This window comes from Chiloscyllium plagiosum, chromosome 5, assembly GCF_004010195.1.
Source record: "Chiloscyllium plagiosum isolate BGI_BamShark_2017 chromosome 5, ASM401019v2, whole genome shotgun sequence".
NCBI lineage: Eukaryota > Metazoa > Chordata > Chondrichthyes > Orectolobiformes > Hemiscylliidae > Chiloscyllium > Chiloscyllium plagiosum.
This window is the reverse complement of record NC_057714.1, coordinates 82,034,196-82,048,611: the sequence shown is the minus strand read 5'-3', so window position 1 is coordinate 82,048,611 and position 14,416 is coordinate 82,034,196. Positions and strand designations below refer to the sequence as shown.

The window sequence follows — 14,416 nt, the reverse complement described above, 5'->3', positions numbered from 1 at the left end:
ACTGAACTAACCTTAGAAGTTGTTCTTCCTGAAATATATGAAGCATTTGGCTCTTACTGAGTTTCAGTTTACTTGCTGCAGGCAATTTGTAAATGCTGTTTAGTTGCTTTACTCTCATGAGAACTGGCAAGAGTTCTGGTTTATGTTTGTCCATCTCTAATGTACAGTAAATATTAATTTCTTATTGGATCTCTTCCAGCTCAAACTCTTTCTATTTAGAATATCATTTTAAGCTCTCCCACTCATACATTTGTTAGTCATACAAAGTGACTGAACCTTGAGAGAGAAATATTTGTCTTTGTACAGGTTTTCTATTTATAGATCTGAGAGTGGCTTTCATTGCTTCTGCTCAATTTCTAGATGTTGTATTTGTCTAAAGGACTTTCAGACCTGGAGTGTTTGGTTGGAAATCTGCTAGGTAGATTCTGAAAAAAATCTTAAATTCTCTGCTTTGCAAGTATTTACCTTAGTAGACTCCACAATTCACAGGACAGTATTGAGGCAGAATCAGTTTGGTTGAATTTAAAGATTATCTGTAGAGGGATAATTTCTCTGGATTTGAATCTCTGCATGCTGATGGTACTGGGAAATATAATGAAACCTTGCTTTACTAAGTGGTTTAAGAGTTTTCTAACTGTGTTCTATATCTAGATAGCTTGTTTTTTGTTGTTTTTGTCTTTCGTGTAATCGATTTCTGTTCTGTTGTTAAAGAAACTCTGCGGCCTCATGTAACTATGTTTCTTTGAATGAATATCATGTTGATTTTTTATTTTAAAAATGTGATTTATCAGTCTAGGTTTCATTCTAGGTTTTGACATGTCCAGTCAAATTTGACTTGTCTCAGGCACATAAATAAAAACGATTGCATGCAGTATATTCTTGTGACTTGCACTTCCTGTAAACATTAATCTTACTTTTAATGTCATCTTTTTTATAATGGAACCCTGCATGTGTTGTCACACTGAGAAACTTCCTCAGCTAACTTTTTTTTAAGGGAATTCTGCACATCAAATTTTCACCATCATGCTTTGTTGGGGAGTCATTCAGATAATTTGGAATGATTTTACATCAAAATAACCATAGAATTTTTCGATCAGCAGTTGACATTTCTGAAATGAAATAAGCACATTCATTTTTTACCAAAACAAAATATTTAGGAATTTACACATTCTAAATAAAGCTCAGACAATGGACCGCAGCCTTGTAAATCTTCTCTCCACTGCCTCCAAAGCCTGAATGATTTGAAGGTGCCGGTGTTGGACGAGGGTGTACAAAGTTAAAAATCACATAACACCAGGTTATAGTCCAACACTAGCTTTCAGAGCGCCACTCCTTCATCAGGTATTTGTGGAGTATAAAACCATAAGACACAGAATTTATAGCAAAAGTTTACAGTGTGATGCAACTGAAATTATATATTGAAAAGGATCTGGATTGTTTGTTAAGTCTCTCATCTTTTAGAATGAACATGTTGGTTTCAGTTCTTTCATGTGTAAATCCCAGAATTTTTTTAAAGCAGTTACATTCTCAAGTGAGCTTTAACAATAAGTGCCATGCCAGCTCAGATAATGCATTGAAGGTGTGAGGTGCTCTGTGTGAGGCTGTCTATTTGTTAAAAAAGGGACTTACAGGATCTTACATGGATTCATGCAATTTTTGAGCAAAATAAAATATAATTCACCCCACAAACTTATAATGAGTGTGTTTGCATGTGTAATGTGTGTGTGCGTGTCTGTGTGGAGGAGTATGAGAGTATGTGTATGTGTGTGAGTTTGAGCATAAAGGGGAATACATCTGTGAGAGGCTGCGTGTGTGGGTGTGAGTGTGGGTGTGAATTTGTGAGCATATGGGAGAGAGCTTGTGTATGAGAGAGGGTCTGCGTAAGTGTATGGGTCTGTAGGAGTGTGTGTGTGTCTGTGTGCTTTTGTGCGCGTGTGTGTGAGAGTGTGTGTAGTGCAGTGGAGTCACCTGTAGTGTGACATGAACCCAAGGTCCTGGTTGAGGCCATCCCCATTTGTACCGAACTTGGCTCTCAGCCTCTGCTCGGCCACTCTTCATTGCTGCCTGTGCCAAAGTCCACCTTGGAGGATGGTCGCCCGAAGGTCCGAGGTCAAATGTCCTGGACCATTGAAGTGCTCTCCAGCTGCGAGGGAACATTCCTGTCTGTTGCTTGTTGTGTGGTGTCCATTCATCTGTTGCCGTAGCCTCTACTCGGTCTCGCCAATGTACCATGCCTCAAGGCATCCTGCCTGCAGCATGAGATAGATATCATTGGCAAAGTCACACGAGTACCTGCTGCGCACATGGTGGGTGGCGTCCCACTTGTAATGGTGGTATCCGGGTCAACATTCTGACACGTCTTGCAGTGTCCACCGTGACAGGATTGTGTGGCGTTATCCTGAAAGCCAGGCAGTTTGCTACGATCTGTTTGAGGTTTGATGGTTGTTTAAAGATGAGAAGTGGAGGTGTGAGGAAAGTCTTCACAAGGTGCTCATTCTCATTGATAATGTGTTGCAGGCTGCGAAGAACATGGTGTAGTTTATCAGCTCCTGGGAAGGACTGGACAATGAAGGGTACTCTGTCGGTTGCAGTTCGTGTCTGTCTCCTGAGGAAGTCATTATGTTCCTCACTGTGGCATGTCGGAACTGGTGATCGATGAGCCGACGTGCAACAAGCAAAACTAATGTCATTTACAAAATACCGTGCAAGGACTGTAACAAACACTACATTGGACAAACAGGCAGAAACCTAGCCACCAGAACACATGGACATCAACTAACCACAAAACGACACGACCCACTCTCACTAGTATCCTTACATATGGATGAGGAAGGACACTACTTTGACACATTCATTCTAGGACAAGCCAAACAGAGACACATGCGAGAATTCCTAGAAGCATGGCACTCCAACTGGAATCCAATCAACAAAGACATTGACTTGGATCCCATTTACCATCCCCTAAGAAAAAGAACAGGAAATGACATCACCATGGGAAACAACTTCTACAACCCAAGGAAACCTAAACACATAAATAAAAAGTGGGCCATGCGACCGGTGCTTCATCTGGAGGCTCACTGATGATGTTACGTAGTATGGTGATGAAACATCTGAAACTGAACCTTCCAGCTCAGCGAGTAAGCATACATCCAGTACCTCAACCTGAGCTACAAATCTTCTCAAAACTCGCTAATATAATTTCAGTTGCATCACACTAAACTTTTGTGATAAATTCTGTCTCTTACGAACTTATCCTTCACAACCAGCTGATGAAGGACCAGTGCTCTAAAAGCGAGTGCTTCCAAATAAACCTGTTGGACTATAACCTGGTGTTGTGTGATTTTTAATTCCAATGCTTGAAACTTTCCATTGGGTTGGATTTTACATTCCCCACTCACTGGTGTGAAAATCGGAGGGAGTTTAATCTAGTGGGTGACCTACGCTCTGCCTGCCCACCTCCTGTCCCTACTGCAATTATACTAGAAGAAGGGGTGGAGTTGAGTCGACCAATTGAGCCTTTCAGGAAAAGGCCTCATCCAACTGGCGCTAGGCTTTCAGCAGCTGAAAGAAAACCTCATGACAAGTGGCCAGCACAACAGGTTTTTCTGCACGTATTGTGGTGGAAGCAGCAAAGTTACTGTGGCTTGCCTCTCCAGCTTGCCTTCCTGCAATAGGGGAGGCAACGGCCTAGTAGTACTATCACTGGACTTTTAACCCAGAGATCCTAGTCATGGCAGATGGAGGAATTTGAATTCAATAAATATCTGTAATTAAGAGTCTAATGAAGACCATGAGTCCATTGCTAATTGTCAAGAAAAACCCATCTGGATCACTAACATCCTTTCAGAAGGGATACTGCCATCCTTACCTGGTCTGGCCTGCACATGATTCCAGACCCACAGCAATGTGGTTGACTCTTAACTGCCCTCTGAGCAATTGGGAGTGGGCAATAAATCCTGGCCTAGCCAGCGACACACTCATTCTGTGAATGAATTTTTTAAAAGTTGCCTATCAAACACCAATACCTCAATCCCAACAAACCTGGGGGAAGGAGAGAAGGAAGAATGCTTATTTGTCGGGTGGAGGGTTGTTTAGCTCTTACTTAGTGTAAGAAATTACAATATTTCCTGATTTTACACAGAGGAGGATGAGGTAAAAAGGTTGAGAAGCAGTAAAAATGTGATCGTACATGTTACTAAGCTGATCTTGTATGTCTTCTGCATTTGTTTTGTAATCCTTCCATACTGTCTTGGCTGAGAAACATTTATCACCTCTAAGTGTGTCAAAGGAGCTTCTATTTGTATCTCTTATGAACACAGTGATATGGTTTGAATCCAATAGCTTTTTAAATTATTTTGGACATATGTATGGGTCATGTATGGGTATCTCAGGGTAAACAATAATGGTTAGACATTTTCCTGCAGCCTTCAGCTCAGAATTTATTGGAAGCAACATTTTAATCACTCCAAGTAGTGCTAGAATACTATCACCTCTAAATATACAAATAACCTGACTGTGATCTAATAGCAGCATTGTTTACAGTACGAGGTTGCACATTAGCATGATGTAAGAGTTTATTCCAATTTGTTTTAAATCAAACATCTTGACGGCATTTTAACCTGACCTTTGGGTGAATTACAGATTACAGGGTGCAAAGGATATTGGTTTTAATTGATGATGTAAATCCAGCATCTAAGCCCTTCAGGAATTAAGTGCATGCCCCTGACAAGATTAAAAAAAAGATGCTGCATTATTAATCAGGCCCATTTTTTGCCAGGCAGGAGGCACTTACCATCAAAGCTTTTCAGTGAGACACTGCTGGGACGATAGAATCCAGATTTACAAGAACAGTCATACGCTCCCAGCATGAATCCTCGGCCTTTAGGTGAAACGCACTGGAAAGGGGAAACAAAAGACAAAATCACTTGAAGTAGCTTAAGGTGAGGTTTGCAAGTTGCCAGAGAGAAAAAAAAAGCTGCATGTTACATCCTGGTCGTATGGACACAGATGGTAAACCTAAATGGCTGGGAACAATTGAAGGTTGTGGCTGGAACGTGAAACGCAAAATGGTGAATTGTCAATCCTGCTCCTGACCAATCCTGTAATGTATTGAGTAACTGCAATGGAAGGCAACTCAGGAAGTCCATTAGGTTCAGAACCTGGCTTCACATACAAAGGAGAAAGTGAGGTCTGCAGATGCTGGAGATCAAAGTTGAAACTTTATTGCTGGAACAGCACAGCAGGTCAGGCAGCATCCAGGGAACAGGAGATTCGACGTTAGATTCGACCTCCCATCCACCGCCTCCAACCTCATAGTCCCACAACCCCGCACCGCCCATTTCTACCTCCTGCCCAAAATCCACAAACCTGACTGCCCTGGACGACCCATCGTCTCAGCCTGCTCCTGCCCAACCGAACTCATCTCGGCATACCTCGACACGGTCCTGTCCCCATTAGTCCAAGAACTCCCCACCTACGTTCGTGACACCACCCACGCCCTCCACCTCCTCCAGGATTTCCGCTTCCCCGGTCCCCAACGCCTCATCTTCACCATGGACATCCAGTCCCTGTACACCTCCATCCCCCATCACGAAGGACTCAAAGCACTCCGCTTCTGCCTTTCCCGCCGTACCACCCAGTACCCTTCCACCGACACCCTCCTTCGACTGACCGAACTGGTCCTCACCCTGAACAACTTTTCTTCCCAATCCTCCCACTTTCTCCAAACAAAAGGAGTAGCCATGGGCACCCGCATGGGCCCCAGCTATGCCTGCCTCTTCGTAGGGTATGTGGAACAATCCAGCTTCCGCAACTACACTGGCCCCACCCCCCATCTTTTTCTTCGCTACATTGATGACTGTAAGGGCGCTACCTCGTGCTTCCACGAGGAGGTTGAACAGTTCATCCACTACACTAACACCTTCCACCCCGACCTCAAATTCACCTGGACAGTCTCGGACTCCTCCCTCCCCTTCCTAGACCTTTCTGTTTCTATCTCAGACGACCGAATCAACACGGACATCTACTACAAACCAACCGACCCCCACAGCTACCTGGACTACACCTCCTCCCATCCTGCCCCCTGTAAAAACGCCATCCCATTCTCCCAATTCCTTCGTCTCCGCCGCATCTGCTCCCAGGAGGACCACTTCAAAATACGTACAACACAGATGGCCACCCCCCCCTTGTCTCAGCCGGATCCCTCCCGCCTGGCACCGCCTTCCTGACCTGCAGTCTTCTTCTTGTCCTCTCCGCCTCCATCCTACTCCGACCTATCACCCTCACCTTGACCTCTTTCCACCTATCACATTTCCAACGCCCCTCCTCCAAGTCCCTCCTCCCTACCTTTTATCTTCTCCTGCTGAACACTCTCTGCTCCTTCCTGAAGAAGGGCCTGTGCCCGAAACGTCGAATCTCCTGTTCCCTGGATGCTGCCTGACCTGCTGTGCTGTTCCAGCAATAAAGTTTCAACTTCACTTAAAAAAACCCAATAAAGTCACTACAACAATGGAATAGAGATGTAAGCATTTGGAACTCAGAATAGCTTTCCATGAAGCACTCATTAGCCTTGCTGCTCACAATGAATACAGAAGGACTGAGAGCTCTGCAAAATCTGCAAACAGAATCTGAAACATTGGATCACATGCTCGCATTACTGCATTCAGTTGTGGCTAAAATTAATCCCAAACACAATCAATAAGAGGAAGATGATCGAGTGAGCAGAGAGCCCACTGTTAATATGGAGTGATTCTGATTCCTGTTCTGTTTCTGACAGTTCATACTTTTTATGTAATAGCTTTGGTGTCTCTGAGGCACTAGCCCAGGTTTGTTATCGCTGTTTACTAAGTTCTGTAATGCCGTGGATACTTCTGGTTTATTCACTCGGCAGAAATGTGTTTCTAAACAGTGGAGAAGAAGGTCTCCATGATAAAGCTGAAGCACTCGTCTGTGGGGATACCTGAAGCAGTTTTGAACTTCTGGTCCCATATAGAAAACTGGGGATTCCCTTGAACCTGTCTCTTTCTACACAGTCACAAGACCTTGCTAAACACTGTCATCATGAGTTTGCATTCTGGTACACCTTCCTGTAGTGCTGATGGGAAGCTGCCTATTGCCTGAACTTTCGAGGCCACCCATTCAGCAGCTGCTGGTTTCTATCCATTTCAGACTCAGCTTGTCATCTACTTTTGATGCCACTTCCTGTGATATCTCCAAACTTCTTGGTGGCATTAATCTCCAGAAACTTACCAATTTTTGACTTGGGTATGCTCGGTGATTGAGGTTTCATAGTCCTCTACGATACCTCATTTTGAAGATTCACTATCTTTTGACACAAGAAATTCCTCTTTACCTCAGTCTGAAATGGTCTACCTCTTATCCAGAGATTATATCTCCTCATTGTTGAGTCACCTACCTATCTACAATTGACCCTGTAATACTCTTGTAAGAACTTGGCAAATTTCAATGAGACCACCACTCATTCCTGAAAAGTCTAAAGAATATATGCCCAATTCTGTCAATCTCTATGAAAAGACAAATCCCAGGGATCTGTCTGGGGAACTCTCCTTCTATGGCAACGATATGTTTCCCTAAGTAAGGAGAAGAAAACGGCACACAACACTCTAGGTACAATCTCAGCGGAGCTCTATACAAATGCAGCAATGCATGTTTCCTCCTGCACTAAAATCCCCTTGTGATGGAAGCTAAAAAACACGTTGCCTTTCTTATTAAGTGTTACACCTAACTCTCAAAGAAGGACATGCAGATCCCTTTGGACATCAACATATCACATCCCTCACCATTTAAAAAACAATATGACCTTCTGGCTTTTCTAGGCCATGAACCAAAGGGGTTTTTGAATTGATTTCCTTTTACTCTTCCGTAACCCGTACACTACAGAGATAATTTTAAATTTACTTTGTTATTTTTTCTTTTCATTTTTAAAAATAGGTAAATCTGTGTTTCCACAAACCCCGCTTGTGAAGTCCAACTTAAAATTGCCCACAACAAATTCTTTAGAATTAAAACAACTCTAATTTATTACTGCTTTTATTAGTGATTAAATTACTTTTATTGCTGATTTTATTACTGCTTTCAAATTCAGGGGAATGACTTGCAACACACATTCTCACATGTTTCAAAGGAAGAACAAAAGGATTTCTAGCATCCATAGCATTTTGCTCTTAATTTAAGAAACAACGAGTACTTCTGAGATAGGCTCAGTGATAATAATGGCAGATTTTCATCTACATATAGATTGGAAAAGATAGAAGGCAAAAAGAAGCTAGATTAGTAGTTCATAAAATATTTTAGAGATAGTTTCTTAAAACAGTATATACTGGAGTCAACCAGACAGCAGGTTATACAAGAATAAAACAGAGGAGTGAAACAAATACTGAAATTGCAGAAGAAACTCAGCAGATCTGGATGCATCTCTGGAGATAAAGCAGGGTTAATGTTCTGAAGAAGGGTTACTGGACTTGTAACATTAGCTCTGCTTTCTCTCCACCGATGCTGTCAGAGCTGTTGAGTTTCTCCAACAGTTTCTGATTTTGTGGTAGGTTATACTAGACCTGGTATTGTGTAAATAAATAGGAATAAATAATCATCTCATAGTGAAGATGCCCCTAGGAAGCACCGAGTTAATATAATTAAATTTGACATTTCTTTTAAGGGAGAGAGGAGTAGATTCAAGGTTACTTTCATTTTAAACTTAAATAAAGGCAAAAATTAGGATATAAAAGCAGAGCTAGATAAAATGAATTGGAAAATAAGGTTGAAGGAGAGGTCATCAGAGATGCAGCAGCATTAAAGGGGATATTACAGAATACACAGAATTACAACAAGTAAGAAAAATTCTAAAACTCAGAGCCACAATACCTGGTAGAAGTGAAAGAGTAACAAACTAAAAGAATAAAATGTAATTGTACAAGGACAGGTGGCAGGTCAGAAGATTGGAGAGAACTTATTTAAATTAACAGTAAAGAAATATTAAAAATTAAGAAGAGGGAAATTGCAATATGAGAGAAAACATAGACAGGGCACAGAGGTTCTTAAACATTTTTAAAAAGCAGGAGTTATCAATGTAAGCATTGGTCATATAGAAATCAAGATTTAATAATTAGCAATGGAAAATAAGAAGCTGTCAGATGAATTGAACATGTACTTTATATCAATCTTTACCAATTGTTAAAGTTCACTTGAGAATGTAAATTTTTTAAAAAAGTTTTGAGATTTACATATGAAAGAAGTGAAACTAACATGGTCATTCTAACAGATGAGAGACTTAACAAACAATTAAGGTATTTTTCAATGTGTAATTTCAGTTACATCAGACTGTAAACTTTTGCTGTAAATTCTGTATCTTACAATCTTATATTCCACAACCACCTGATGAAGGAGCAGCACTTTGAAAGCTAATGCTTCCAAATAAACCTGTTGGACTATAACCGGGTGTAGTGTGATTTTTAACTTCACTATAGAAGTACAAGTAACATCTCAGAGGGAAATACACATCAGGAAATGGAAGAGAGGGAGGAATTCAGGAAAAAAATCTATCGCAAAGAAATAGCACAGAATAAATTGTTAGAACTGTTGGATGACAAGTGCTGGGGTCCTGATGCATTCCATCCTACGGTCTTAAATGAAGTGGCTAATGAGATAGATGATGGTTTGATTTTAATTTTCCAAAACCTCCAAGATTTGGAGTAAGTCCCATTTGATTGAAAGATTGCAACTGTAATTCCTTTATTTAAAAAAGGAAGGACACAAAAAGCAGAAAACTATAGTCCAGTTAGCTTAGCACCTGTCATAGAGAAATTGTTACAAGCTATTATGAAAAAAGTGAGAGCAGGATACTTAGCTAAGTCTGAGGTGATCAAGCAGAGTAAATGTTGTTTTGTGCAAGGAAAATCATGTTTAACCAATCTATTCAAGTTCTTTGATGAAGTAATGTGTTGCAAATAAAGGGAATATACTGTATTTACACTTGCAGAAGGCATTTGATTGAAGTTTTTGTGGTAAATAAAGGTTTCTGGTGTACAAGATAGTGTATTGGCATGGGAAACAGGAAGCAGAGAGCAGGCATAAGTGGCTCTTTATCGGGTTGGCAAGATGTAATCAGTGGTGTCTCATCGGGCTTAGTGCTGCGATCTCACAATTTTACAATTTATGTAAATGATTTAGATGAAGGTACCAAAAATATGGTGGCTACATTTTCTGACTGCAGCAAGATAATTGGGAAAATAAGCTGTGAAGGGGAAATAAAGAGGCAATAGACAAATATAGATAGGTTAAGTGAGTGGGTAAAAAATCTGACAAATGGAGTACAATGTGAGAGAATGTGGAATTGTCCATGTTGGCAGAAAGAATAAGCACATTATCTAAATGGTGAAAGATTACAGAGCTCCAAGATGCAAAGGCATTTTGGTGTTCTACTTCTTGAATCACAAAAATGCTAGTATTCAGGTACAGCATCTAATTAAGAAAGCTAATCATATTTGATCATTTATTGCAAAGGGAATTGGAGGCAAACATAGGGAGGTTATGCTTTGTTATGTAGGGCACTAATGACATCACATCTGGAGGACTGTGTACAGTGTTCGTCAGCTTATAGAAGGAAGGATATAAATGCATTGGAAACATTTCAGAGCAGGTTTATCAGACCAGTATTTGAAATAAATGGGTTGCATTACGAAGAGAGGTTAGATAAGCTAATCTTGTATCTGCTGGAGCTTAGGTCAGTAAGAGGTGACTTGACTGAGTAGATGTGGAGAAGGTGATTCATTTTACGGGATGATCCCGAACTATAGGGGTTGCTGATTTAAAACTGAGTTGATGCAACACTGTTCCTCACTGAGGCTGGTGAGCTTTTGAACTCACTTTCTGAAAAGGTGGTGGAAGCTGCGTCTTTGAATACCTTCAAGGTAGATGGACAGATTCTTGGTAAGCAATTGAAGTGAAAGGCTATTAGGAGTAGGTCAAACTGGATTTGAGGTTGCAATCAGATCAGCCCAATATAATTAAATGGCTGAGCATGCTCAAGAGGCTAAATGGCCTTCTCCTGCTCCTAGTTAGTACGTTCATGTGTTACATTGCAGCAGTAATGAAGATGGTCCTTCGTTAGATCTGACATTCACACCCACCAGCTCAGAAACTAGCACTTTGCATACTTTAGGGGTTAATGTAGAATGAGAAGCAGTAGATGGAGTATCTCCAAATATGATTGGTTTCCACCCAGACCAGGGCAAACAATAACTTATATGCCAGCTCACTAAAGATGAAGTTGCGGACTAGTTCTGCCACAAGAGATTCTAATGAGTCCTTCACTGGCGAAGTCTACAGAAGAATACTAATGAAGTATTATAAGAAATGCTGGGTACAATGGCTGGTTTACCCAAACAGCTTCCTAAGGTTCTCAAGGAAGATACATGAGTTCAAATTCAACTTGATGTCTTTCCACATTGAGCAAGGAACTTTCAGGGTCCACTCTCTAAAGAGAATGGTAGACAGTGGTCGGAGTTGTCAATGCAAGGGGTCTGGCCTTAAGACCTACCAGAAGTACCTTAATCTGTGAAATGACCTCACATGATTGGTCAAGGTCAATGAGTGTATCTAAGTTGTGCACCTACCCATAAAGCTACTGCCATGCCCCCTCATCCAGCTGAACACATGCTCCTCAATGAGTGCCAAGCTGATATGTTGGGCACAATCCTATGCTACTCCTGGCAAAAGGAACCAAGGCAGGTAGAGCAACTTTGTTGGGCAAGAGGTCAAAAATCAGATTTCGAAGATAAAAGCAAAATTTCCTCATGAGTTCTCATAACTTTCTAAAGGGACGTCAAGTTTGTCAATGGCAAGTGCAGGAAACTCTGTTGCATACATCATCCTAGCTTGCATGCTCATGAAGAGGCCAGTTCACCAGACTTTAGTCATCCTTACCAGTTACATTCTCTCAAGCAAGCAATCGCTGCCTTCATACGCACAATTGTAGGGAAGGAGCACGTAACAGGTGAGAGAGTCATTCTTTGTTCTCTTTGGGAGCAATGCTGTTGCAGTGGGACAGGCTTCATTTGAACCATGCTGGAACTAGTGTCCTGATGAATCAAATAACTAGAGCTGTAGAGAGAGAGTTGTTTTTGGGTTCTGGTGGGGGGGAGATGTGCAGAGGGGATGTAGGCTTTCACAACAAGAAGGAATGACAGAAAAAATGGAGAGCTACCCAGAGTACAACAGGAAAGTACAGAGTATACAAATACAGATAAACAGCAGTAAATACAGTCTAAGGAAAAAGCATGTTTAAAAATTTAAATGTCATAGTATTCAGAAGAAATAAATGAATTAACAACATAAATATATGTTAATGGGTCAGAAAAGTCACAAATCACTGAATATTTAGTTTCCAGGGTTGATTTCCTTATAACCATTACAGAGACATGGTGATAAGGAGATCAAACCTGGGAACTAAGTGTTCAGGTTCGAAAGAGCAGCAAGGAAGGAAATGGTGGTGGGGTTGTATTGTTAGTAAAGGATGGAATAAGTATGATAGCAAGAAATAATGTTGGATCAGAAGATGTAGAATCCATACGGATGGAAGCAAGAAATAAAATGGGAAACGAGACACTCCAGCAATCATCTCTTGACCCACCAAGTGTAGCTATACAGTTGGACACAGAATAAATCGGGAGATAATGTGGGCATGTAACAAAGGCAGGAGATTTATCATGGATCAATTTAATCTTCATGTAGATTGTGCTAGCCAGATTGGCAAATATTGCCTCAAGGAAGAGGTTATAGAGTTGTCGTGGAGCCTAAAAGGGATCAGTCTATTTTGGATCTGGTGATGTATAATGAGGCAGGTTTAATCAGTGAGGTCAGAGTAAGAGATCCCCCTGAGTAACAGTGACCACAATATGGTAGAATTCAGTTTCGTAGAGAGGAATCTGCTTAAATAAGGCTGTTTTCATGGATTGGGGCAAAGCAAGGAGGTGTGATCTGGGAAAGGAGCTTGGCAGAAAACATGGTTGAGGAACAATGGCAAGTGTTTAAGAAAATACTTCATGGCTCACAACAAAGATATATGCCAGTGAGGAAGAAGGATTCTTGACAGGAAATCTACCAGCCATGATTAACCAGAAAGGGTGAAGAATAGCATCAAACTGCAAGCCTGAGGATTGGGAAAGTTTTAAAACCCCAACAGAAGTTTTAAAACCTCATATGCTTCTCTCCTGTCCTTTCAAAAAATAACAGAGAAAAAGATAAACTTGGAGCATAAACGTACAAGTAATATCAAGATGGACTGAAAGAGTTTCTTTAAATACATAAAAAGGAAGACAGCGGTCAAAGTTAACATGGGTCCCTGGAGAATGAGGCTGGGGTAAAAATGGGACTCCAGGGTATAGCAGAGGAGCTGAATTAATACTTTGTGTCAGTCTTCTCAAGAAAAGATACTAATATCATTTTAAAAATGTTTAACAAACAAGGTACAAAAGAAAGAGAGGAAATAAAGACACCAACTATCACTTGAGAAAAAGTCCTAGGAAAACAAATTGGGCTAAAGATCTATAAATCCCTTGGAGCTGATGGAATGTATTATTAAAAGAAGTAGCTAAAGAAATAGTGGATGCATGGATAGTAATCTTCCAAGAATCATTAAATTCTAGAAAGATCTCAAAGGGTTGGAAAACTGCCAATGTAACACCTTTAATTTAAAAAGGAAAGAAGACACAAAGGCAATTATAGGTGAGTTAGCTTAATATCTGCTATTGGGAAAATATTCTGTTTATTATAAAGAGTATAATAGCAGTTCATTTAGAAATACATAATATGATCAAATAGAGTCAGTATGGAGGGGATCCAAGATGGCGGTGATCTGATAGGTCTGCTGTGCTGGGTTCTGCACCATAACCCAAGTAAAGTGGTGCTTTTACCACCACCGCTCCCCACACCTCCCCCCACTAGCCATCTATAAGAAAAATCAGGAAAATAAAGTAAAACAAAACCCCTAGATCCTTTTAAATACTGATTCTAACATTTTGGGAAGAAGATGAAGACGAATAAAGGAAAGGGAGCGTGAGGATCGCAGCATGCAGGGCACACCCATCCACTCCCTCCGTTCCAACCCCAACCTCACTATCAAGCCGGCAGACAAGGGAGGTGCAGTCGTAGTTTGGCGCACCGACCTTTACACCGCTGAGGCTAAACGCCAGCTCGCGGACACCTCTTCCTACTGCCCCCTTGACCATGACCCCACCTCCCACCACCAAACCATCATCTCCCAGACCATCCATAACCTCATCAACTCAGGGGATCTCCCATCCACCACCTCCAACCTCACAGTCCCACAACCCCGCACCGCCCGTTTCTACCTCCTGTCCAAAATCCACAAACCTGACTGCCCCAGCCGACCCATTGTCTC

At 41.2% G+C, this 14,416-nt stretch overlaps 1 protein-coding gene across 1 annotated transcript in view; it reads right to left on the bottom strand.

Moving 5' to 3' along the window:
* gpr158a (G protein-coupled receptor 158a) overlaps positions 1–14,416 on the bottom strand; it is a 674,726-nt gene that overhangs the window by 287,605 nt on the left and 372,705 nt on the right. The window contains exon 3 of the mRNA XM_043690479.1: positions 4,793–4,895. Within this exon, the coding sequence (XP_043546414.1) occupies positions 4,793–4,895 (103 nt within the window). The remainder of the gene's footprint in view (positions 1–4,792; positions 4,896–14,416) is intronic.